The 26962-nt window shown below is 35.6% G+C and overlaps 1 protein-coding gene across 39 annotated transcripts in view; it reads right to left on the bottom strand.

The window, feature by feature from the left end:
• The window catches only part of chb (chromosome bows), a 406696-nt gene that overhangs the window by 272882 nt on the left and 106852 nt on the right, over positions 1–26962 (bottom strand). For all 39 annotated transcript variants that reach the window (XM_067101444.1, XM_067101403.1, XM_067101197.1 and 36 more), the window contains exons 3-6: positions 15178–15283; positions 13424–13592; positions 12429–12605; positions 6231–6319 (exon numbers count right to left, since the gene is read on the bottom strand). In XM_067101444.1, the coding sequence (XP_066957545.1) occupies positions 6231–6319; positions 12429–12605; positions 13424–13592; positions 15178–15283 (541 nt within the window). The remainder of the gene's footprint in view (positions 1–6230; positions 6320–12428; positions 12606–13423; positions 13593–15177; positions 15284–26962) is intronic.

Here is a 26962-nt window from a genome sequence, read left to right as displayed (position 1 = left end):
TTACGACCAAAGACGACTTCAAAGAGAAAGGTGTATACATAGTGTGCGTATTCATGAATGTATGTATGTATGTATGTATGTATGTATGAGACAACACATTCCCGTAAAATGTTTGCCTATTCATGGTCAATTAGCCATCACAACCATTTAAGTTGAAAACCATTCAGCACCTGCATACTACTGCTTTCAAACCAATCAGTTCTTAAATAAAGAAAAATAATAAAAATGAGTTTGCAACATCATTCTTAAACAAAAAAAAATATTACAAATGTGTTTGCAACAACAACCGTAAATAAAAAATATTAAAAACGAGTTTACAACAACACTCTTGCATAAAAAAAATATTAAAACTGAGTTTGCATCAACAATCTTAAATAAAAAAAATATTAAAAATGAGTTTGCAGCAACAATCTTAAATAAAAAAATATTAAATATGAGTTTGCAACAACAATCTTAAACAAAAATATTAAAAATGAGTTTGCAACAACATTCTTAAGGACAAAAATTGTCTAAATCAAGTTTGTGAACAACAAGATTTTTGTTCCATAGATTTTTTAACTTTCCAAACATCTCCAGCAGCAATAAAAAAAAGATGAAGACTTAACATTAGAATCTTGCGCATTTAAAACTAATAATACCCAAGACCACACGCACGAGAGAGAGAGAGAGAGAGAGAGAGAGAGAGAGAGAGAGAGAGAGAGAGAGAGAGAGAGAGAGAGAGAGAGAGAGGAATATGTTTGGTCACGGGAATGATCAGGAGGACAGGGAATGGACGAGCCTGGTAAGGTGCCTCGCAGAATAAATAAAAAGAACCCACAAGCCACAAGGCCTCAACGATACGATCCCGGAGCAAAACAGTAAATTTTACTCTTTTTTTTTTTTTTATCCCCCTACCAACCAATGTGACATTTTTTTTTATTTCTTAAGAAATTCCTCCACGTATCTTCGATACGTTGCCGTACGTTGTTTTAAAATGTGTCTGTTGTAGGAAGAGAGAATTTGATTTTATTTTGTCAACTGTACACAAGTGGCGTTTTTCACTCACAAATATAAGAACCAAATATCGTTTAATATTAAATTTACTATACAATGGTGATAACTTACACACACACACACACACACATATATATATATATATACTGTATATATATATATATATATATATATATATATATATATATATATATATATATATATATATATATATATAAAATATATATATATAAAATATGTATAAAGTATTCCAGTATTTTATACTGTTACTACCCACTTCACTGAAACAGCTATATATATAATTACGTGTATTCAATTCTCTTTGTGTAATCTACGTATTACTGAACCCCCTTTCAATACAGATCTCCTTCTGATTCACTATTTAAAAATCTGACAAGGAGTGGTAAAAGCATGTGGCAGGAAAGGTCTGATCTGATATTTCCTTGAATTCGTATGTATTGTGATTTAGTATAAGTTATAATTTCTTATTTTAAATCTTTCAGGCAATTTATACGTTTCATAGCACTTTACTTTTCTGAGAGAGAGAGAGAGAGAGAGAGAGAGAGAGAGAGAGAGAGAGAGAGAGAGAGAGAGAGAGAGAGAGAGAGAGAGACCTACCTTTACACTATATAAAAAAAGACCGGAAAAACTACCATAGGCTAAAGATCAGTTCAACTCGATATCCCCCATCTAGGGAGCTCTCTCTCTCTCTCTCTCTCTCTTCTCTCTCTCTCTCTCTGTCAGGGAACGTATCAAATGCCTGTCGTCAACAATATACAGCCATCACGTGAAAGCAACAAATAAAAAGAACAAGTCGTGTATCTTAAAAATGGTGATCGGTAAGGAGACCTAACGGTTACAGAAAGCTGCCAACACACCTCAATTTGCACTGTAGTTACCCTGCGATGACAACTTTCCTAGGCAACTGAACCCCAAACACCCAAGGCATTCACATTTTCTTTCTGTATTTCCCTTTACCTCCTCTTACTTTTTCCTAATAATCACCATATTCTTTGGAAGCTTGAATTTCAAGTCAAGGGCCCCTTTGGCTGGCTTGTTCCATATGAATTGGGCTCATCTTCTTAATACTAATAATTAGGTAGGTTTGCCAAACAACCACGTAAATAACATACACTACAAGGGATACGAAAACGTTTATCTAAGTCTGCCTTGGTATAAACTTTCACTAATTCAGATATTTACCTCCATTAACTACAACCAGACCAATGGCAACAAAAAGAAAAAGGGCGGGGGGACAATACGAACACGCAATTTACAAAGATTAACTTTCAAAAAATTATACATGTATATTGTGTCCGTCCCACAATATTGTTCCATAAAATCTGCTCCTAAGGAATCCTTAAAAATACTGAACTTACGTTAAACCACTTTTCTATAGAAGGTTTCATGGGTGGAAATGCAAACTCGATCATTTATCATGAGAATTCTAAAACAACAAAATTCAGTAACGAGAGAGAGAGAGAGAGAGAGAGAGAGAGAGAGAGAGAGAGAGAGAGAGAGAGAGAGAGAGAGAGAATATGCCAGGAAGTTGAAAAATGGGAAACACGCTACAGTAATGGTTGGAGCCTTTTATAGAAGGCAGAAATTGATGAGTATCCCTACATGTAATCACGCTACTTCTTGCATCCGAATTCATTACAAGACCACACCAGAAATTCACAGAAACACTGTGTTAACAATGAGGAGTCAACATTACCCTGACGGAAACAGAAATTAAAGGTCACTACGAGGGAAGGCATGTCTGAAATGTGTAAATTTATGTCTAAGTATGCTTTTATGAATTATGTAAAGTTACGTTTAAGTAAGTATGCTTTTATACAATGTGCAAATTTATGTCTAAATAAGTATGCTTTTACACTAATCTACGAGAAATACTGTTCTACCCACTAACTCGAACCTGAAAATTACTTCAAATGTATAATTAAATGTATCACTGAACACATTCTACAGGCTAAACATAAAAGTTTGATGACAAATATATAAATCCCCTAAACCTAATATTTACTTTTGGGTTCCTAACACTTCAAATAAAGTAAAGCACTATTATTCTGTCAAGCAACTATGAAACCTAAGACATATCAAATAAAAGTTAAGTTTCCTAATAAATTTACTTAATGACAGTACAAAGTCGACAGTGGTCAACTAATGCTTATCTATGCAGCTGTGTATGTAGCATAACATTTCCAAATTGTGCATTCAGATTTAAATTTGGGTTAAAGCGAGTACTCATCATCCCCTGCACGCCACTATGTTTTGATTGACTTACTGGAGAATCTGTGATGATGTTAAGTTGGACGGTGACTACATGACCAAAGATCTAAAAATCCTAGCTGCGTTGCAGCTACAGTACCGTGACTCCATCAATCTTGGGTTTGCCTTTGTTGGAAGGTAAGCTAAAATTCCTTTGCATATTTAATCTTTAATTCTTTTCTGTTTTCTATTATATTTGTCGATACAGTATTTATTTATTATAAAATTATCAATTTATATATAACAAAGTACTTTTCCTTGTTAATTATTACTATTAATTTATACTCTCTTCTTTTCCTTTACATGAAGTACTGCTTTGGCACACTGTCATCAGTACTAAAGATTCTTTGCTGCATCCCTTTGTTTTCTGCCTTTGACACTTTGTTTGTTCCACTCAGTCAATTTCTATGTAGCAGTTCAATGTCGTTATTTTGCATCAATTTTCACCTCTCATTCAAGGAAAAACCTCATTCAAGAAAAATCCTATGGACAAGATTTGAGTCTAGAAATCTGTGATCTCATTACAATTATGTACAGTGTAATAAAATCTAGTTCATCCTGAATAATTTACAGGGATACTTTCCTGATTGTCTGCATTTCCAAAGAAGTTTTCTATCCATATTTGCTAAGACACAAAACTGATTTGGATTACTGCTGAAAGGCTACAACATTCTACAAATGTTTCAAAACCAGAAACAAAAAATAAATAAAAAACAAGAGGGGGGGTCCAAGCACTGCTGTTTTACTAAGCTGTCTGCAGTAGCCTAACTTGTTTGGTCAACTCCTCATAGCACAGCCTAGGCCAACCTGAGAAATGTTCTCTCTCTTCATATGAAACAGCATATAAATGAATGAATGATAAAGTTAAACCTTCATAATGTATGGGATACCTACTTTTACACTGTGACATAACCAAGACGTCAATGCAATTTCATCCAAACAAACTAGTCCCTTTATGGTGTTTGTTTGAGCATTTCATAATTTTAGTGTACACCAGATTTTTAAAAGTGTTAAAATTTTCAAGCTTAAACTATATGTACAGTAAGTTCAGTACATTAATACCATGTCATGAGCAGCTGTTTGTTATTTGAACACATTACCATTTTCTGTGGTAGAGGGCTTACAGTATTTTCTTCTATTATAGAAAATATTTTCACTTATTTTAAGACATTTTCAAAAGACATGTATACAGTACAATACAGAATTGCTCTGAATGTCAGTTAGGAATAATTTTAATTACATTTATTGTATAATCAAATACTTTTGAAAAGTATTTCATTATTTTAGTACTCTTTAGAACAGTATTTTAATGCTTGAATATATTTTTGAGTTCTTAACGTGATTTACTTACTAGAATAAATCGGATACTTCAACCAAATTCGTCCATTTTTTCCTAATACCTTACACTATTTCAGAGTTACTATGAATCCCCCTTTAAACAGTTTCTGAAGATTCTGATCCTGGCCATATTTTCTAGCATCCAGGGTGGAGTAAAAGCCTTTACTGAACTCCATACCTAACTGAATGACTGGCTCCAGCAAAAAATTACTGCTCAATGTATGTGCAAAACTTGGTTATTTCAGCTGAGTGGAGAGATTGGTAGTGGCCCTCTTCCATACTAAAAACCATCACACTATGACCTTTGACATGAACACATAAGCAAGATCTATGGATATAATAGCTATAAGTGGAATCACCACCCTCTGTGGCAAGAAATCAAGGCATCTATTATGGCAAGGCAAAACCCCTTGGAGAATAGGAAGTGACAGTATTAGCTAGACTCCTGTGGGCAATACAAGAGTAAAAGACCAAAACCTACTTGGATGAAAACTATGAAAAGGGAGATGAAGATGAGTAAAGATTTATGGAAGATAAATAAAAGGAGTGACAGAATTTCATAGAGACCCTTTGTATCATGCCATGTTTGAGGTGGTGATGATCTGAAGTTGATCTATTAACTGTAATCATACATATCAATAAAACAGCTGCTTATAAAAACTAATCAAGAGTTGATTTAACAGCAACTGACATTATGAATCTTTTATTAGGTTTAAAGATTAATACTTCAGCCTTAAAGCATACAACTTAAGCTTTCACGTTGCAATGTAAGTTTTATAAAAAAAAAAAATAGAGCCTTAAATTTCCAATTTACCTAATAGTTATCTCCCAATTTTATGTTAATATTATAATTAGGTTTTCATCTGAGTTCTTTCTTCAGCATAGAGTCGAAAGCCTATTCATAACACCTAAACATCAGTTGTTATTATGGCAATGTTAAGAGTAAGTTGGGTATGTTGTAGGTCTGTAAAATGTAAGGAAGTCATGCATATGTATGCACAATAAAAGTGTTTCTTGTTTACTTCCTTTGAATTAAAGGAAATTCGTGCACATTATTGTGAAAAAGATTTTCATATTTCAATACCATGATAACTGTAGCAATTGACTGCTAAAAAGTAAGAGAGAAAAAATAACTGTCGCCATATTAATTTAATATTTATCTATTCTGTATTTACTCTTTTAATTTGGTGATCATAAAGTTTATAATCTAAAGACCCAGAAAGGCTGCCACTGCCTAAAGCATAGTTAATTCAACATCAACTGGCTGAGAGAGAGAGAGAGAGAGAGAGAGAGAGAGAGAGAGAGAGAGAGAGAGAGAGAGAGAGAGAGAGAGTTCACAATCAATGAACATGAGGGCATACTTCGTAAATTTTGTTTTTACCAACTTTAGTCTCATTTTATTATGTACCAACGACAAAACATCGTAAAAACCACGTCCCATTTTACACATTACAAATATTTTCAGCAGGTACAAGGGATTTTTGTTTTTCTGTTAGTCTGCAATGATGTTTCATCCAAATAAAGAAGTAATAGGATGTGAAAAAAAAGGGTAACAGCACCTCTATCAAAACCAAACTTCTCAAAAATTGACACATTATCATACTTTAAAGAAATCTTTATGTACTTACCTTCACCTGTGCCAGTGAGCGAAGTGGCTGTGGGTAACAAGAGGCCAGTGTCTCTTACTTCGTCGAATCTTGTCATTAAAGCTGGAAGTCTGAAAATTAAAAAAATGCTTTTAATATCAATATTTCCATGATGAAGAGTTTCTTCTTGATGTAATTATTAAAATCTGGCACTTACAATTATTTACCACAAACTCTAAGAACATGCATCTGAAATGAAGTCATGCAATTCAACACCAGCAACAAATCTTACAGGTATACAGGAAACATCTGTAACCTATGCCTCAATCTTCACACCAAAAGACAGCAATACATTAGTTCCACCATATTCAGCTTTCATGACAACATCTGTGCACATTTTGTTGCAAAATGAAAGACTCTCCAGAGGCATGACATCAGTAATATTTAGTCATCTGTCACACTAAAGAGTACCCAAGCTGTAAATTTCATTTACTCTCAATTATGGGGGTTTCTGAAGTGTTATTGAGCAATATAAGTTTAAAAAACAAATAATGTACAATATAGTATATGTGGCGAAGTTTCTCATTTCCACAAAAGCAGTTAAACATACACACACTTGTACGCACGGTCCTCTCAATACTAGCTTCACAGTCAAGTGTAGTCTTTTGCCCCACCTTTTCCACAACCTTTACTTCTACCAAAACCTGATCCTCATTTCCCCTCTTAACTTTTTATTCATCTGAATACCCTGAGACCATAGATTATCCATTATGTCACTTATTTTTCTCAATTGAATACTTAACTAATTTCATGGGAAAACATTTTTTTTTCCCACTAAGTACCCCTTATTTTCCGTATTAAACAACTCAAACCTTCAAGTCTTCACATTTACTTTCACAGCTACTTCAAATACATGTTCAAAAGCATCAGCAACAAACTAAACTATAAAAAGGTTTTTATACAAATTACACAGTGGTTTTCTTTCTGAAGGTGTTTTATTCCTAATATGTACCAATACAACACAGAAATCAGTGAAACACCAAAATGATTACAGTAATTTAGGTCACCCACAATCCCAGTTCATCAGCAAATACTGTAGTAAAAGAAGTTTATAGGTTTACATATAAAGCAAACATATTCTAATCTGTGATACAGTGGCATTATAAGAATATATGAGCAAACGATGTACATGATTCACATGGTCATCTAATCTTCAAAAAACTCATGGCTTAAATAAAATTTATATACACAACGCACTCCGGTTCCTAAGGTTTTAATGGAATACCAGTAATTCTGTATTGTATCTTCTGTCAGAGCCAGATGCATCAAGAACTGCTTGTTTTTGATGCCTGAGCTGTCACTTTGGTTCCGATAAAGCTGTTGCGTCCAATGCAACCGTAAGCAGGTCCAACCTACAGTGAACCTAGCATGGCACACTATAGGTGGTACTCAGTTTTTTTTTCTGCAATGTTTTGTCTTTCATCCATTCTTTTGTTTCCTAGCCCTTAGTGTCCAACATTTTCATTTATACCTTGTTTCCACTTTCACAATAAATTTGAAGCATATCCTTCATTTACAATCTTAGGTGTTGTGTATATTTTTCATTGCTTCTTGAGAACTTTAAAGAGGATTGCAGAAAGTTCAGTTCACTACATAATAAACTGCTAAATACTCAACAGCACATCTGTTATCAACAGTACTTAATAAAAGAGAACTGTTTTCTGTGATTACCACATACTACACCATTCATTGATATATATTTATCTTTATAAAAATTGTGGTAAGACTAAATTCATGGTTATCTGTATCAGATTAAATTCTGATGATGTGCAAAATTACATTCATCAACCATAGTCATTATTTCATTTGACAAGTTTTTTGTTACCCTACAGCAAGATGGTTCATTTAAAATTCTCACCACTGACAGCTTCCATCAATAAATATTATGACATTCTCACCACTGACAGCTTCCATCAATAAATATTATGACATTCTCACCACTGACAGCTTCCATCAATAAATATTATGACATTCTCACCACTGACAGCTTCCATCAATAAATATTGACATTCTCACCACTGACAGCTTCCAACAATAAATATTATGACATTCTCACCACTGACAGCTTCCATCAATAAATATTATGACATTCTCACCACTGACAGCTTCCATCAATAAATATTGACATTCTCACCACTGACATTCTCAAATATTATGACATTCTGACCACTGACAGCTTCCATCAATAAATATTATGACATTCTCACCAATGACAGCTTCCATCAATAAATATTATGACATTCTCACCAATGACAGCTTCCATCAATAAAATGACATTCTCACCACTGACAGCTTCCATCAATAATGTGACAGGAGGTTATCAATTTAGGGGTGAAATAGATAAAAATTTAAGTTTGATTATTGTTGTTTTCACTTCCTTTGTTGGCTCAGAATCCTTTTTCTTATTATTTCTGTAAGCATGGCAGCACCAGGAAAAAAGTTGGAATCTTCTGAGAAATCCATGTGTATTATATTTAACATAACTAACATTCTTACATCAAAATTTACCTTTACAAGGTTCAGCATAAAATCAGTCTTCCTCTTTTTCTTTTGTTTTGACCACTTTCTGCCTCAATACCTATCTGGCAGAGATCTTAAGCTGTCTTTTTTCTAAAATTTTCTAGACCTTACTAATGGTCTTCATCCTGCTACTTCTACATCTACATCTACTACTTTTCTGGTTGAATGACCCAGGGCCCTTCTCATCAAACTGTTGTATTTCATTCTTTTAGATGTTACCACACATCTATGTAATTTCCTCATCTGCATATGATCTTACCACCACACTCCAACCATGAATCTTAGCATTTTGAAACATATAATTTAAAAATTGCTTCCATTTCTTTGTCAAGGTTCATCTCAGCTACAGAGATTAGTGTACACCACATATACATCAATAATTAATATATTTGCTAATGTGATACTTTTTACTGTAGTATAAGATTGCATCTACTTTTTCTTGCTGCTCTCACAATACCTGGTGCTTCAGTCCAATGAGCCACCAAAGTAAAAGGAATGTTCTACCTCTTGTAACGTGTGCCTTTCCACCACATGAGGTTGCTCCTCCTCCTCTTCCCCATTTGCTAATACATTTCAATTTCAAGCATAAAAAATCCCTTAACATACTTCACACACACTCATTTTCAATCATCTCCTCTCACATTTCACTCTTCCATCTTTAAAACACTCCTGCAAGCTCTTCCTCTGATTCAACTGCTGACAACTTGTGGGGTGACTTGGATCTTATACTGATTTGTTATACAATTTTCATTTATTTATTACAAAATACTTTAACAAAACCATTGACACATACAGGACTTGCATGAAAGATTTATTATGAGATATGACCAAGGATTCAAGTTGATATACAAAATCTTAAAAAGCCCAGAAGGGAAAAAAAAGTAAAAAAAATAACAAACTGAAAAACTGAAGTCAAAAAGGAGTATCAAGAAAAAGTGTTAGCAAATATATATTCTAAATGTGATTGGTGAAAACCACTGAAAGAAGGAACACTAGACAGCAGTAGTTGTATATGGGGTAAGATTATAAAGAAAGACACACAAGATGATGGAACTGAGAGCTAAAAATTAAAATTAAAGAGAAAAAGCCTTCAAGCTCTTAAAGATGACAGGAGGAATGAAAAAGGGGAAAAAAGGTGGTAGGCAAAACGGCAGGTGGTAATTGCAAAGAAGAGGTGCAAGCAATGTAATCACAGTCTCATAAGATTGGAAGGAAAAGAGAAAATATTAAAGTAGCTGAGGAAAGATGGAAAAAATATACTGGGGAAATGGAGAAACTAAAGTTTAAAACAGATGCTGGAAAAATACTTCTAAATGAAAAATTATGATCTGGAGGCCACTGGCATAGCAGATATAGAAATAAATAACTGCTGAGGGCCCATGAGAAGACAAAAAATTGAACTGCCATAGGACCAACCAGGATAATAAACACATTCATAAAAGCAGCAGTAGTGGCAATCATCCATGAGCTCACTAGAATATATGAACACCTGATAAGGCAGATAGGACCAGAAGGGTGGGAAAAGAACTTTACAATAATAAAATACAAATGAAAAGGGAATGCAATGCAATACAAATATCCCAGAACAATAAGACTACTTGAGCAGGTTACGAAAATATTGAAAACGTGCTGGAAGACAGGTTGAGAAAAATGTTTAAAACCAATAACTGTTAATCTGGCTTCATGCCAGGGGATCCACAACATAAGCAACCTTTATAATGAGGAAAATCCAATAAAAGTACCACAATGATTAAAAGATTATACCATATACTTGTGGATCTTGAAAAGGCATCCTATATAATATACACAAATACTGCAATTAAGTAAGATTTACAAAGGCAGAAGACAACTAAACAGTTTACTAGGCTAGCGATGTTACTCTACCATAACACTAATGTGAGGACAATGGCAGGTGTGTCAGAAGTATTTGAGATAAATGGTGTCTATCAAGGATTAATGCTGAGCTCATTGCTAAACATTTAACATACACTGGAAGCTACATATGAGTGGAGACAAAATGGACCCAGAGAGCTGCTTTATGAAGATGACCTAAGGTTGACAGAAGAATCTTAGGAGGTGGTGGATATATTATGGAAGAGTGGAACTGAAAGGCGAGGACTGGAAATCAGAAAGAAAGAATGGGTGACTGGAATGGATTAGAGGAAAAAGTACAATCAGGACAGAGACCACGTCGTGGTTATGGGAAAGAAGTGAGGGTGTAAGTGACTAGCATCAGCATGGATGAAATGGAAAGACACCTGGACTTTCTGGTCAGCAATAACCCATTAGTAGAAAGATCAAATACTTACAATAGGACATAAAGCATGCACTACCATATGAAGCAGAAACATGGGTTATTTTGGTAAGGTGTGACAACAGAATGTCAAGACTCATGGATGGAGGACAATGGGAAGATTGTATTACAAATGTACAACAGAGGGAGAATGATCTAGTTGCTGGAAAAAAAAGTCTGCCTCCCAAAGACTTAGATGCTTTGGACATGTGATAAGAAGGGATAAGAAAGAATTGGTCAGAAAAGCAGTATATATGGAGGGAACTGGGAAAAGATCCACAGCATGGCACAGGTAATCATGGATAAAATAAGTGGATATAAGAACACTTACACCTGATGGGAATTTAGGCAGGAAGAGCACAGTGTAGAAAGGAGTAAAATGTTACAAAACCTTGCTGTCAAGTTCTTTCCAACAGTTTTTCATTCATAGATATAACACAAGTTTGACCAAAAATATAAAACAAAGTTCTCAGATCCAACATGGCTAACCCAGCAGATTAACTCATTGGGGAAAATGCTTAAAGCACTGAAGATAATTAAGTTGAAAAAAATTCAAGATTTTGGTTAAATATCTTTCAACGTCCTCTGGTCAGAACTTGTCATCTGATGCTGGTTAAAATCACGAATCATAAGAAATATTATGGTTACATTAGTTTCATACCACATTCAACCTGTCATCTGATGGTGGTTAAAATCATGAATCATAAGAAATATTATGGTTACATTAGTTTCATACCACATTCTCTAAATATCAGGAATGGATCAAGCGGGATGACCTGAAATAACTGCATTAAAACATAATACTGTACTGTTGTACCATTCTTAAACAGAATGCTATCACTAAAACACTATAATGCTTTTGTATTATATAAGACCATAATCCTAGCTTGTCATATACGATAAACCTGAAATCCATTATCTAAATCTTTACGCCTTATGTTATCTTAACTCCAACAAATGCTTCCTGATAGGAATAACAATAAGGTACCTGCAGTGGTCTTTTTGATTTTTTAATTACATACCAGACAACCTTACTAACATAAAGGAGCCCAGTTTAGTAAACGATTATAGGAATGGGTAATTTCACTACTCTCCACAAAAATACTTTTCCAATATTGGCCACAAAATATTGCAACTACAGCACGCAGTTTGATAATGCATATACTGTACTTGTTTAGACAAAAACTCTTATGTCTGTAGCATACAATAAAGACCAATGGCTAACCTCCATAACATAAAACATTAAAACGAAATGCAATTAATGTGCACTGGAAATTTGTAAATGTTATATCCCTGGATTACTATTTTGAAAATAATGTTTGCTGTTACACTACTTTATTAAATTTTACCCAAAACGAAAAACTTACTTTGCAGGGGGAATATTGTGTTTCTTCGATAAATCAGCTCTCAATCTATCTCCATAATGTTTATAACACTCAACTAATGTATTGAAGGCGCAATCTCTCACAGGGGCTGTAGGATCTGATAACAATTTGACGATGTGTGGGACGAGGCGGGAAACAGTAATTGATCCTGCACCATGACTGAAAATAAAGAAAATGTTCATACTCGGAACTGGAATGCAGTATGTTCTGGTTGGAAAAAATATCTCCAATTCAATTCTTTTGAAAATTCCTTTATTCACTTAGAGTAAATAACTTGAAAGTTCTTTAAGAGACAAAAAAAAAAAAAATGAAGTACAATATACTCAGTAAATCATTTGAACAATAAAAAACAGGTGAATGACCACAGACTGGAGTTGAACCTTGACTTCAATAAGATCTTTCATGAAACCAGAAGTTTCAAGTAAATTACATACTGTGCAGTTTGGGTTACTCTGCTTGAAATTTGCACAAATTAGATAATTCAAATCCCAAATGTTTGTGAAAAACCTCTCAGCAAGGTATAATAATGTATTAAAATGTTTGTAAATTCAAATATACTGAACGTACCCTGAATTAGCTTCAGGGAAAAAAGGGTAAACACAACAGCTTCCAAAACGGTAATTGTCAACAGCTCCATCTGACCCCAACCACAAACATTACCAACAACTATATTAGCATCAACTAATCTGAATATTTTGTTGATATGTACTAATAGTTACATGGATACAATAATTTTCTTTCTACACAAAACAACTCTAGATTCCCATCATAACACTCGAAAACATTATGTTATCTGAAACATTCAGCCACAAAATTGTGAATCAAAAATGAAATGTGGGTTTTTATTATTATATTTATTAACTATTCAACTACAGCTAATCTGAGTATTTAAAACATCATCATCTGGCAAAATGGAAGATTGATTCTGTACATTAACAAACACTTGAAACAACAAAAGAATGTTTAAAATTACTAACTTGTTTAGTGCGTTCTGTAGACATGCCATAACTTCTTCACGGACTTTTCCATTCTTGTGAGCGAAGGCTGGTATGAGTCTTTCAAACATACTATTTGGACTTAAAACGTGAACCATTAATGCAGATATGAGTACTTGTGCCTTTTCTCTGACTGCATCTTTACTATCGCCTGCAACATAAGAGAAGTGATAACTTCAGGGACAAGAAGAGGAATTACTGACCACCTGAAAGGATATTCTTTTCTATAAATAAAAACTCACTTCAGTATCTAAAATTTCAAACAACAGAATAAGGAAGTACTTTCACATGCATGCTACCCAAATTACAACCAGTTTGAAAATGTCTGAAAACAGAATTATTCTAATTAGTCTATGCCTGCTTACATGACTGTCAGTGATTTTACAAAATCCTTACTGAGTTCTATTGAATCTTGCCATCCCAATGTAATTTAAAGGAATAAATCATAAAATTCTATGAAAATATGGCCTTTCTCATGGGTATAATATATCTCTGAGCTCAGCACAATATGTTAATTAAAATTTCAAAAACAATCTGGCATACTCCTATCATGCAATGAACATCAGGAATAAATTCCAAATAAAGAGAACTACAGTAAAACTAAACCATGAACCTCTACCTGAGGAAATGGTAATATAATAATTAATTTTTTTGTGAAAATATTCATTTAAAATTCGTTGCATCCCAGTCACAACAATTTACTGTAATGCAGTGACTTATATCCCCAAAGCATCAATAGTTATCATGGTGTTAAATACAAAGACTGCCGCAATTCAGGTGTTAGTGATAAGAAAATCCTATTAATCATCTGACAGCTTCAGCTGACTATTAAGCCACAGTGATGAAAATCCAGATTAATTTTATTTTCATAACTAATAAAACCGTAGCTAGCCAGAAACTAATATCATCTATCTTATAAAAAAAAATGGGAATGAATTTGGGAACTCACAAGCCTATACCCTCTCATTAATTCAAAACAATGATCAAAACAAATGATTAATGTACAGCTGTGAATACCATGATAATGGTAGTATGAGTGCAAACTGCAATAATTACAATAAAAACTCCCATTCTTTATTGCTTCCTGAAAACCTGTGTGAATTTGGGAAACAATCAGGTCTATAGTTTTACTAATTTAATCATTAATTTAGATATATAAGACATGACAACCTTAAAAATCTGTCTAGACTTATTATAGGTTGATTTCAGTAGTCTTTATATTTTGCTATCCACAGGTTCTTGTGAAAAAGTACTTTTACTATCTATGCAATTGTGAATGACTGGCAAAAGAATTTACAGTGCGCATGTATGTACATACACACATGCACACACACACACACACACACACACATATATATATATATATATATATATATATATATATATATATATATATATATATATATATATATATATATATATATATATACATATATATATACATATACATATTGATTTATAATATTATATATTACATATATTACATATTGTGTATAATTTTCATCTTATAACAGGTGTATAATTTTCTGAAGTGGTTGAACAAGCATTACACACAGTCAAGTTAGGAGCATTAGGACTAACATAAATTTTTTCAGCAGCAACTGGAAGCATATTCATGTATGCATAAAATGCTTAACCTGATGTGTCTGACACAAATTACAAAAGCTGCTTATGAATGCCAAACTGTTACATAACATCAGAACTGGAAAAAAAATCAATGAAAATCAATTTCTTACCTAATCTATCAATTATTGGTGGAATCACACCACCGAGATAGGGCCGAAAGTCCTCCTTCATGCGCTCAACTAGGAATGTTGTTATTTCGATGCCATTTAATGTAACCTGCAAAATAAAGGATAGTATCAGTGAACAAATTACATTGCAGAACTACAACACACAAGAAATACAGGAACAACAATATCGAAAGACAACGTTGAATACAAATACAAACTGAGTAAAACATACTGTATATTCACGGAGAGAGAGAGAGAGAGAGAGAGAGAGAGAGAGAGAGAGAGAGAGAGAGAGAGAGAGAGAGAGAGCCTCAGCCTCCTTAGAGGCAATCCTCACCTGACTGGAATAGAGCCATTGTAAGATCAGAGACACACACTCTCTCTCTCTCTCTCTCTCTCTCTCTCTCTCTCTCTCTCTCTCTGCGAGAAGGTATATAAGAGAAATATCACACGGGCAATTTATTTTCTACTTGTGAAATAAAACACTTGCGCCATGTTACGGGTTCCATCAAATACAACTTTACCGTGACACTTAGAAATACGATATTTCCAAGCGAACTGAAGATCCGCGCCCAAATCGCCTTACAATGGGCAGCCCAACAAAAGAGAGGCCCTTCACAAAGGAATCGGAATTAGGGATTAAGTAACCAAGGAAAGGTCCCAATGCTACCGTCATAAACCGTCATGAAATGACAACACACGAGGATGACATAAACGTTCCCTTTATTCTTTCTCATTTATTTCAAAGCACAGAACATAAAGTTAATTCCTCCCACACGTCTTCGGTTCAATACAGAAACTGGGAGAGGGAAATCGGTGGATTTCATAAGGCTAAACGTACGCTCATTCATTTTAAAGTACAGCTTTTCGAAACACTTGTGAAATGTCAAATATAAAATAGCCTAATTATATGCCTGTCATGACCCACGCATCCTGTAATGAACTTTAACCTATGGCAGCTATCGATAAAACTTCAAGTTTTATCCACAGAATGCACAGATACTATACTGTCCTAAATTGGAAAACTCCAGTATCTGCAACATTTTCGAAATTGATATATGCCACCCTAGTGGGCTCGTGAAACACTAATACACAAGTTACTGCAGTTTCAGAATGATTCTCAAATGCTTTCCACGAGTATTTAGGGGTCACATTTGCACTATCTCAGTTCTGTATTTTTGCAGATCATGCAGTCTTCCATTTTAGGACAGTATATCAACCGTCACATACTTTTTTAAGCACTGATGAAAATGATGGGTCGCTCACATATTAGAGTAAAATAAATCTTCAGGAGTCTTTTAAGTTAACCATGCCGACAGCAGAACAAATTATATGTCTGGTTCTATGAATAACGTCACAGTTTTCTTCATGGTACTTTATTGTCGGTAACTCCACCAAATTCATTCCCAGCGTGTCACACACGACTGGTTAAAACTGATGAAAGAGAATACGAAAGATACACATTATAAATGCAAATAATATTTTAAATCAGTGGTTCTCAACCTGGGGGCGCGTCAGCAATTTCCAGGGGAGGCGCGAGCCTTACGGAAAAATTAAAAACACTCTAATTATATTCGTTATTCTCTTAACAAGGGTAAGGAACTAATATTCAGAATTTTGCGAAAAAATGCAAAGGTATCGCCTTATAACGTTAGTTTCCTACAGTCTACTACTCTAATTAGACTCGTTGGGCTTACCACGTTTTGTTATTATTTACCTCCTTCCCTATGCCTCGAAACCCATTCTATTTTTCTTTTTTTTAATTTTCCTTTAAATCTGGGAGGGATTTTACTCATAGATGCAAGGGGGGGGGCGTGGAGGGAAGGACCAACTCTTAGAGGGGGCATGGTAATAAAAAGGTTAAGAACCACTGATTTAAATTGTTAAAATTGTTACAAAACTAAAAATACTGAAAGCAGAAAAGTTGAAAACAAGAAAATCTTCCGCAGGAACGAAAGAACAAAATCTGCAGACATCCTCCAGATCGTATTTACTTTCAAGACATGAGCATCTTCGCGCAGAATGCCCGGAGATACGTTCACGATAAACTTTTTTTCTGGGGCTCCAATTTCCACTTACATCGTTATTCGAATGAGGCCAATTGCTTCTGCAAATGTACGAGACCGAAAAGAAGGAATTCGAGGAACTATGCAAAACTTTAGATGTGAGTAAAGGGTAAGCAGCAGCAAATGCTGACCAAGGATATAAATATTTGTGTCTTCGAGTGGGACTTGTAGGTATTCCGTCCCTTGGAAATAAAACACTGCAATTTAATTGGTTGGTCAGTGAGAAGTCTTTCATATGTCAGTTGTTGCTGAAACACTGCTGGGTGGCTTTGCATCGCTAAGATAGCTTAAATGAGCCAACTTACAAATACTTGTTTCATTATTCCGGAAGAAGAAGAAGAGAGAAGAGAGAGAGAGAGAGAGAGAGAGAGAGAGAGAGAGAGAGAGAGAGAGAGAGAGAGAGAGAGAGAGAGAGAGAGAGTTTGACGTCTTTGCTCGCATCCTATTTGTTAAGAGAACTTTTTAAAATAGATTAAAGTAAATTTCCAATACCAATACCTGGTTATGTGAGTTTGTACTGATTACAGACCTAGGTAGCGGAGAGTTCATATTTAGGTATATACTCCTGGAAATGACTGACATGGCAGATTTAAAATTTTATATTCACGGCAACCTGCAACTTTGACCTATGGACTGATAAACGACGAAAGAGCAATGCAGTTGTCTTTGGTGTGCCTTTGGAATCGTATCAACTTGTAAACAATGTTGGTTGTGCAACAATAATGCCTGAACAAATACAGGAGGATCTAGTTTTGGGTGACTCAGTATACAATAGTTTGTCAGATACCACCAATCTCGCCACTTCATAAGCACTTCGATTACTGTTGTTGAAACACAATGTGATAAAGAATATATTATGCTTTAAGAAAATATCGGATTATTCTCGTCATATTTTCATTATTTATTAATTTGTTAATTTATCTGTTTTTCTAATAACTGATCTCTTCTTTTTGTACTTCCCACTACCTTCTGTTACTTCTTTCGAATAAGCACCATATTCTTCAGAAGTTTGAATTTCAAGTCAATGGCCCCTGTGGTCTTGTTCCATACGAATAGGGCTCATCTTCTGAATAATAATAATAATAATAATAATAATAATAATCTTTGCAAGCTTGAATTTCAAGTCAATGGCCTCTGTGGGCTTGTTCCATATGAATAGGGTTCATCTTCTGAATAATAATAATAATAATAATAATAATAATAATAATAATAATAATAATAATAATAATAATAATAATAATAATAATAACGATATGACATTGGAAATAAAAGAAGATAGTATGCAATATAGCCACAGTAACTGAATGATCAAGAGCAAACAGTGTTGACTGTCCATGAATGTTTATTGTCAGTATTATGAGTGTGGATTTGGTAATTAATATGGAGTACACAGCACGATTCTTAGAACGTCTCTGAATAATCGTATACAGCAAATAAATGTGGAAGTAAACACAACATTTTCGGGAGAGTGAGATCAAATCAAACTTATAGATACAATACACAATTTAGGCCAAAGGCCAAGCGCTGGGACCTTATGAGGTCATTCAGCGCTGAAAGGAAAATCTGAGAGTAAGAAGTTAAAAAGGTGTAACAAATGAAAAACCTTGCAGCTGCACTATGAAGCATTGTTAGAAGAGGGTGGAAAGTAAGATGGAAGGGAGAATATCAATGGAGGTACAGTCAAAGGAATGAAAAGGGTTGCAGCTAGGGGCCGGAGGGACGCTGCAAAGAACCTTAAGTAATGCCTACAGTGCACCTCACTAGCCCCCCTGCGGGGAATCAAGCCTACAGTAAGAACAAAACGAAAATAAATGAAAACGTAAACTTTCCTGCGAGTTCATTTGTTTGCTCATTTCAGTAAACAGCAGCATTGACACCACTAACAGCAACAAAGACTAACAGCACTCTTTGGCAAGCGTTTAACGTTTAAAGGGAGCTGCTGTTGACCCGCCGAAATATACATTACCTTCCAAAGCACCTGAGAGATAAATCACCGGAGCTCACAAGGGTGACAGCGCAAATGGCTGCACTGCAAAGTTCAGTGCCACGGATACATCTGTCTCACGGCACGCGAGCCAAATGTTCAAGGTAGGGGATGTTGACGATGATGTTGTAAGTGGCAAGATGAAATCATACGAGAACAGGATATAGAATTCAGGCCAAAAGGCAAGCGTTGGGACCTATGAGGTCGTTCAGCGCTGAAAATGAAATTGAGGAAAACCTCACAGTTGCACCAGGAGAGGGTGGAAAGTATGAAAGGAGGTACAGGAAAAGGAATGAAAGGAGTTGCAGCTAGGGGTCGACGGGACGCTGCAAGGAACCCTAAGTAATGCCTACTGTGCACTGCGTGAGGTGCACTGACCGCAATACCCCCCTAAGGAGTAAACGTGAACGAAGGACGAAATGATGATGATGCGGGAAGGGAGATGAGAACGATTACCTGGAGGAGATGTTCTATTTTCCTGTACCTTCAAAGACAGCGGAATGGCAATGAAGTCAGAGCCATTAGTACTAAAAACAAGCGACATTTCACGAATTCCGCATGCAGTAATAAAAAACGTGTATTTCGATTTATGGCCCAGTCCTGATGAAGCCGCCGAGAGAGGTGGGGAAACGGTCCGTCGACTAGAAAAAGAAAAATTAAATGGAAAGAATCCCGCTTCCTGAAAAGTTTGCCACAAGAGGAAAAAGAATTATAGACCGATTTAATATCTTGATAAGAAGGTTGTATCTGCGAACATGCCACTGACTTCAATAGGAATATCCTTACCTAGAAATACTTCTCTTCCCATTTATCTCTCTTTCAGAAGTCAAATAACAAATAAGTAGAGCAACAAGGACGCTGCTAATCTCCATAATGACATCGTGTCTTGTATGACATTAACATGGAGCTAAGACAAATGTGGAACAGATTACCCTCTATTAGAAAGGAAGATCCGCGTGTGGCTGATGGAAAAAAAAGGGGGAGGAGGAGAAGGAGGAGGAGGTTATGATGATCACACAGGGTGTGTTGGCGACAGTGATGACAGGGGTTCTGGCGTCTGACACTTAGGTGACCTTGGGAACCGGTAATTTCTGCACATTACGTCAGGGAATTGTTGAAAGGGAACTGCGTTTACGCAATCCACTCTTTAATACATACGTATCAAAACAATGAATATGAAAGTCACCATATTCTATACCTAACGTTACAATGGACAACGAAAGTGGAAGACCAAGGGAATACTGTATATGTCGGCAACAGAACACTGGATTACTTAGTTCATTTCAACTTATGTTTTTGTATTTTATTTTGACGTCCGACTGAAGTTCTTTGATTTTAACATGGTTTTAGGTTTTTGCAATTTTGCTAAATACAAGGCTATAAACTTAAAGGTAAATTTCTTCGTAAAATTACTGTTTTAGAATTATTAATCACCAAAAATTGTAAGAGAGGTGGTCACGGTATGTTACGTAACTACATGCCTAAACTGGAAAATCCAAACCCGTTACAAATCAAGGAACATCACTTAGACGTCAAAATACAAGAAAATGCAGGCTGAAATAAAATACGTAATTAAGTGTTCTATCCCCTACGTATACAATTTCCATATGAATCCCTTTAAATATAAAATATATACAAATCTTATTTGCAAAAGCCCTTCCAATAAAAAAAACTGTAAAATAATCTTATGAATTTTCACAACCAGTTACACTTTGGCAAAGAAACTTGGAAAAAGTGCTCTTAAGTTGCAAGTTGTGTCACCTCGCATGCCAACACACAACAGTGCATCACAAGTCTGACACACAGGATAGGCCATTATGTAAAGCATTCTGGCAGTAGTGCTAGAGCAATACGCGTTCCGTACTGGGCCCTACTTCTCTCTCAATGGAACTTGACTGATGAAGACACGGCTTTAGCTCCTACCGAGATAGCTACAAGGTTTTACTGAAATCCCTTCCACGGTGTAGGACAACAAACTGAAGACTGAAGACAGAAGACTAAAGACTGAAGACAGACAGGCTCTCCTCACAGATCTCTCTTCAACTGTGCAGGGGTTGCGATGACAGGATAAGCGAGACAGTACACTGACGGAGAGACACATGGATTACCTTCTTTCATGTGCATCTTGAGCAAAATTTGACAAACTCCTTCAATCAGGAGTTGAGGTAAAGACGTCAGCACGACAGACATACACTGACGGAGAGACTAATGGATACAGGGAAGGAGAGAAAACCTATGACCAACCCTACCTCAACACCGTCAGTAGGATACTAACTAACAAACGCAAAGTCATTTCTATATGTCAGCATATATCCACATCGTATGCACAATTCTCTTAATCCCTATACTTAAACAATGTCCTGAGTTGCGCTTAAAGAAATGTTTCTGGTAGTTGAAAAACCTGAAGCAATGGAGAAATCAGGCGCTTAAACCTTATATGTGATTATATCAATTCGAAGAAAATTGAGCACGGAAACATACCATTCTATTACGCAAATTTAACGCTAGGATTAAAAAAAAATAAAGACCAGTGTTGTTAAACCTGTTATTTTAACAAAGCTAAGTCTTTCAGTTACAGGACGCTCACCTGGTGTATAAAGAGACACACTTGTATCTACTTCCTGACTTATCCCGAGCAATGGCGCTAATGAAAACAAAATGGATCCGTTCAAGCAATCAATGGGAGTTCTTATTTGAAAGCAACTACCTCAGAGAGAGAGAGAGAGAGAGAGAGAGAGAGAGAGAGAGAGAGAGAGAGAGAGAGAGAGAGAGAGAGAGAGGTATAAAAATTCAACCTAAATTCATCATTCTACAACACGTGTCTCAAGCAAAACCACAGAGAGAGAGAGAGAGAGAGAGAGAGAGAGAGAGAGAGAGAGAGAGAGAGAGAGAGAGAGAGATAAAAATTGAACCTAAATTCATCATTCTACAACACGTGTCTCAAGCAAAACCAGAGAGAGAGAGTATATAAATTGAATCTAAATTCATCATTCTACAACTCTGTCTCACGTAAAACCAGAGAGAGAGAGAGAGAGAGAGAGAGAGAGAGAGAGAGAGAGAGAGAAAAAAAATAAACTGAACCTACATTTATCACTCTATAACACATCTCAGGTAAAACCAGAGAGAGAGAGAGAGAGAGAGAGAGAGAGTTTCAAAGTTAACGCCTCAAGTACCCTGAGGTGAAGTCTGAATCATCAGGCAAAGAGGCTAACGATGTCTTTGCATCCAAATATGAAGTCTGCTCTTTCTCCCTTTTCCAAGAGTCGTGTTACACGTTTTGTCATCGCGTAAGAGGAAAGAGGCGTTTGTATCCTTCCTCATTTAAAAAGAGTACAACCAGAGAAGGGTCCTCTTTCTCGCCACCTTTGTATCGCTTTTTGACATACAGACGAGTAAATATCTTAAATACTGGGGCTGTGTCCAAATTCGAAGACGAACTTACGAACGAATTCCAGATGATGAGCACATCAAATCTGACAGATCAGATAGAGAGGCCGAGCCAAAAACTACACGTCAGCGGGTCGAATAATTAGGACTGAATGTATGAAATAAACACACAATCGCGCACTTACAAACACTAACATATTAGAATGTTTTCCGCCAAAGGAATACAAAAAAAGGCTAGGATAACAATTATGAAAGGAAGACGAGATCAAGATCGACTATTGAGAAAGTAAAACCAAGACCTTTAAATTTATAATAGTAAATGACTCGAATGATGATGGAGGCGTCTTATAAGGTATATACGGAAGAAACACCTAGCTCAAAGAACTTAAGAATGGATTTTCTTAAAAAAAAAAAAAAAAAAAAAAAAAAAAACTGACATCGGCGACGGAATACGAATGCTATCAACAGATAAGAGAGAGAGAGAGAGAGAGAGAGAGAGAGAGAGAGAGAGAGAGAGAGAGAGAGAGAGAGAGAGAATGGACAAACCGCATGGGAGCGGCAAATGTGGAGATATCTATAACAGCTACAAATGTCTCAAATAGTACTAAAAACAAATAACCACCTGGACTGGAGAACTTTCATATCCAACAAAGAAAGAAGACAACGATAAAGTATAAACCAAGAATAAAAAAAAATTATGGAAAATGCTAAAACATTAAAGATTGGTCTTCTGAATATTCATTGTGGTTACCTAAAGCTTTGAAATATGAGAACAGGTTATAATCATCTCGTGATATATTACTAATAAACCGGATCGAGTAATGACAGAGGTAAAATTGTCAAAATATGATATCGGTTAGCATTAGTGAACTCTAATGAGAAGGCACTTTTCTCCCTAAGGCGTTAGAAAACGTGAATGTAAATATGAAACATTAAGAATATACAGACACTACCGTTCTTAAGAAATTAATAAAAAAATAAATAAATAAACAAAAAAATTATCGTAGTAATAAAGCATCATAACTGCTTCACTTCCACAAATCCTCTCCAGCCTCCCATCTTATAGGCTACTGCAGTTCACCTCTAAGTGTGTCTGGGTCTTCAAAGTCTTCCGGTGAGACGGACATGTCCAAGCCACCTCTGTTATCTACCTTATAGTAACAATCAACAAACTTAATGTATCATTTCTAATGCTATCCTGTCATCTGACTGCTACCATTCTTTTAAATATAGTTTAACTGCCTTAACGTGACTAATGTATATTAACACAGATCATACTTAACTACAACCTCAATTTCGAGTTCAACATCAGTCTGTTTGATTTCCAAATCTTATTCAGCCTGCTGATGGTTTAATTCGCCTTTTTAGTTTTCTGTAAAAGAAAGCTATTGTGCCGGCTTTGTCTGTCCGTCTGCACTTTTTCTGTCCGCCCCAGATCTAAAAAACTACTGAGGTTAGAGGGTTATACAAATTGGTATGTTGATCATCCACCTCCCATCAAACATACCAAATTGTAGCCCTCTACCCTCAGTAGTTTTTATTTTATTTAAGGTTAAAGTTAGTAATAATCGTGCGTCTTGCAACGATATAGGACAGGCCACCACCGGGCCGTGGTTAAAGTTTCATGGGCCGCGGCTCAATCAGCATTATACCGAGACCACTGAAAGATAGATCTATTTTCGTCGGCCTTCATTATACGCTGTACAGAAAACTCGACAGAGCCGAAGAAACTTAGGAGCATTTTTTACTTGTTTAGTCTTCTACTAAATCTCAACTCTAGAGAACCTGCATTGGATATCACTCAGTAAATATTTGCTAGACTTAACCTCATTAAGCCTTTCAGCATTTAGCGCTATTCCATCCCACCCGTGATGTAAAACCAAAACCTCATTACATTGCTTAGCAACCCTCTCAACCCTTCTACCCGGAAACATGTAGGACGAAAACCAACGGAATTAACTTAAAACATTTCCTACCAATCTTGCACACCACAATCCAGGTTCGAAGTACACTTCAATCCAGTTCTAAATTAGTACTTTCTCGAGATCCATCTCTTCTTGATTACAAATGTCTCCAGGAACAGCAGGAACTGTCTTCAAGAATGTAATCTCAAAATGACAGGGAAGGTCATATATGAACCTGTCATATCTTGGCAATGCCTAAGACAGAATCACGCTATTCTAATACCCCCAATCATCTGCCCATAAATCAACTTGTGGTCTTGATATTCATCAAAATTAAACATGCAAGAAGTCCAATATCACAAAATCAACCAAAATATGAGGGGACGAGTTGAAAAGTAAACTTACTGAGGCAAAGATTCGGAGTCAAACATAATCTCGAATGTAAACATTACCTGCAAACTCACTTTATATCCGTGACACAACTGCTATTAACAGTGACTAGAGCTACCTATAAATATTATAACGAGAGTAAGGTTACACTACTTATGTTTGCAAGACATTTATTTTTATTCGCAACGACCTCTGTGCTGTGTACGATTACGCCCATTGTATACCATAAGCTTTTATATAATTTAAGCTTACTGTAACATTTCGTTCTTTTTTAACATTCAAAGGAAGCCATGTCGCTGAGAATAACTTTTTCAAACTTACCTGCTCTTTCTAACATTAAGTTCTTTTCACCTTACAATAATATTTTCCATAACCATTTCAGGAATTGTTCTTTTAATAATAAACACCAGTAACCAATACGAAGACATCATTGTAGTTAGAAAAAATAGATAAAATTCTACGCTAGTAAACTTCACTCAGGATTCATATAAGCTCCACACATACCGTAGAAAAAACCAAATGTTTTGTAATCCGATTTGGTAAACCGCAATCCCTTTATTTCCTTTATAGAAAAACTATGATGCGTGTAACGAGACATGGTGGAATTTCTAAAAATACTCTTCAGTGTACTGAGCTGGCTATTCACTTTCCTCCAATCTTAAAAAAGACTGGAGATTATATATATATATATATATATATATATATAGATAGATAGATAGATAGATAGATAGATAGATAGATAGATAGATAGATAGATAGATAGATAGATAGATATAATATATATATTAAATTATAATTATATATAAATCACTCTGCAACGTAGGGCTGAACTAGCTTAAAAAAAAAAAAAAAAAACAAAAATGGAGGCGTTGAACCAGGGGTATTGAACAAGGACACTGCCCTAAACAAAACCGTATTAGGACGGATGGATGGATGCTATTTAGACTCAAAGGCCACAGGCACTATAGGGACCGACGGGGTCATTAAGCGGCGTAATGAGTCACGTGAATCCTGTGAAAAATGACATCACTTTGTTTTGAATGTAAACAAAGTAACTGAACCATATTCCGATCCTTTACTTCCTCTTCCGCTGGAACGTGATGATAACGTAAAAAATATGCAGAACAGAGAAGAACAGAACATACAATTTAGGCCGAAGGCCAAGCGCTGGGACCTATGAGGTTATTCAGAGCTGAAAGGAAAATTGAGAGTGAACAGTTACAAAGGTGTTACAGGAAGATAACCTCGAAGTTGCACTATGAAGTAATTGTTAGAAAAGGTTGGAAAACGGTGGAGGTACAGTAAAGAAATGAAAGGGTTGCAGCTAGGGACCGAAGGAAGGGACGCTGCCAGGATTTTTAAGTAATACTTACAGTGCACCGCGCATGAGATGCCCTGACAACACTACCCCTACGGGGTATATCAGCAAATAAATAAAACAAATACGTACAATAAAAAAAATATGTACATAGTATCAAAAACTCGACCGTGGATTCTACAACCACCACTTGTTCTTGTTTTGAAAAAGAGGGGAAGGGGAACTGTAAATGCCAGGATCTCTCTCTCTCTCTTTAACACCAACCACCAGGAAGGGGAGTTTATTGGAGTTTGTTTATAGGGGACCATCAAATCTTCTCCATAGGTGTAAAGGAGAAAGGAAAAGACTGGACAAGGTGAAGTCATCAAATGACGTCAACGCTAGAAGTGAGATCTCTTCTTTCTGTATTTCCCTCTACCTTCTCTTCCTTCTTAACGAGCACCATATTATTTGGAAGCTTGAATTTCAAGTCAATGGCCCTTCCATGTGAACAGGGTTCATCATCTGAATATTATAATAACAACAACAACAACAATAATAATAACAATAATAATAATAATAATAATAATAATAATAACATGTGGAAACGCTCCTCATTAAAAACTATAATACGGAAGATGACTGACGAAATACAAAACCAAATAATCCATGACAAATAGCAGCTTTTTGACTATTAAAAAACCTAATAATTTCTGAACCAGCTATCGAATTTTGCAAGGACGCCCCCCTAATTTTACAG

The sequence above is a fragment of the Macrobrachium rosenbergii genome, chromosome 4, assembly GCF_040412425.1.
Source record: "Macrobrachium rosenbergii isolate ZJJX-2024 chromosome 4, ASM4041242v1, whole genome shotgun sequence".
In the NCBI taxonomy this organism is placed as follows: domain Eukaryota; kingdom Metazoa; phylum Arthropoda; class Malacostraca; order Decapoda; family Palaemonidae; genus Macrobrachium; species Macrobrachium rosenbergii.
The sequence above is the reverse complement of the archived record's forward strand: the minus strand, read 5'-3'. Positions and strand labels throughout refer to the sequence as shown.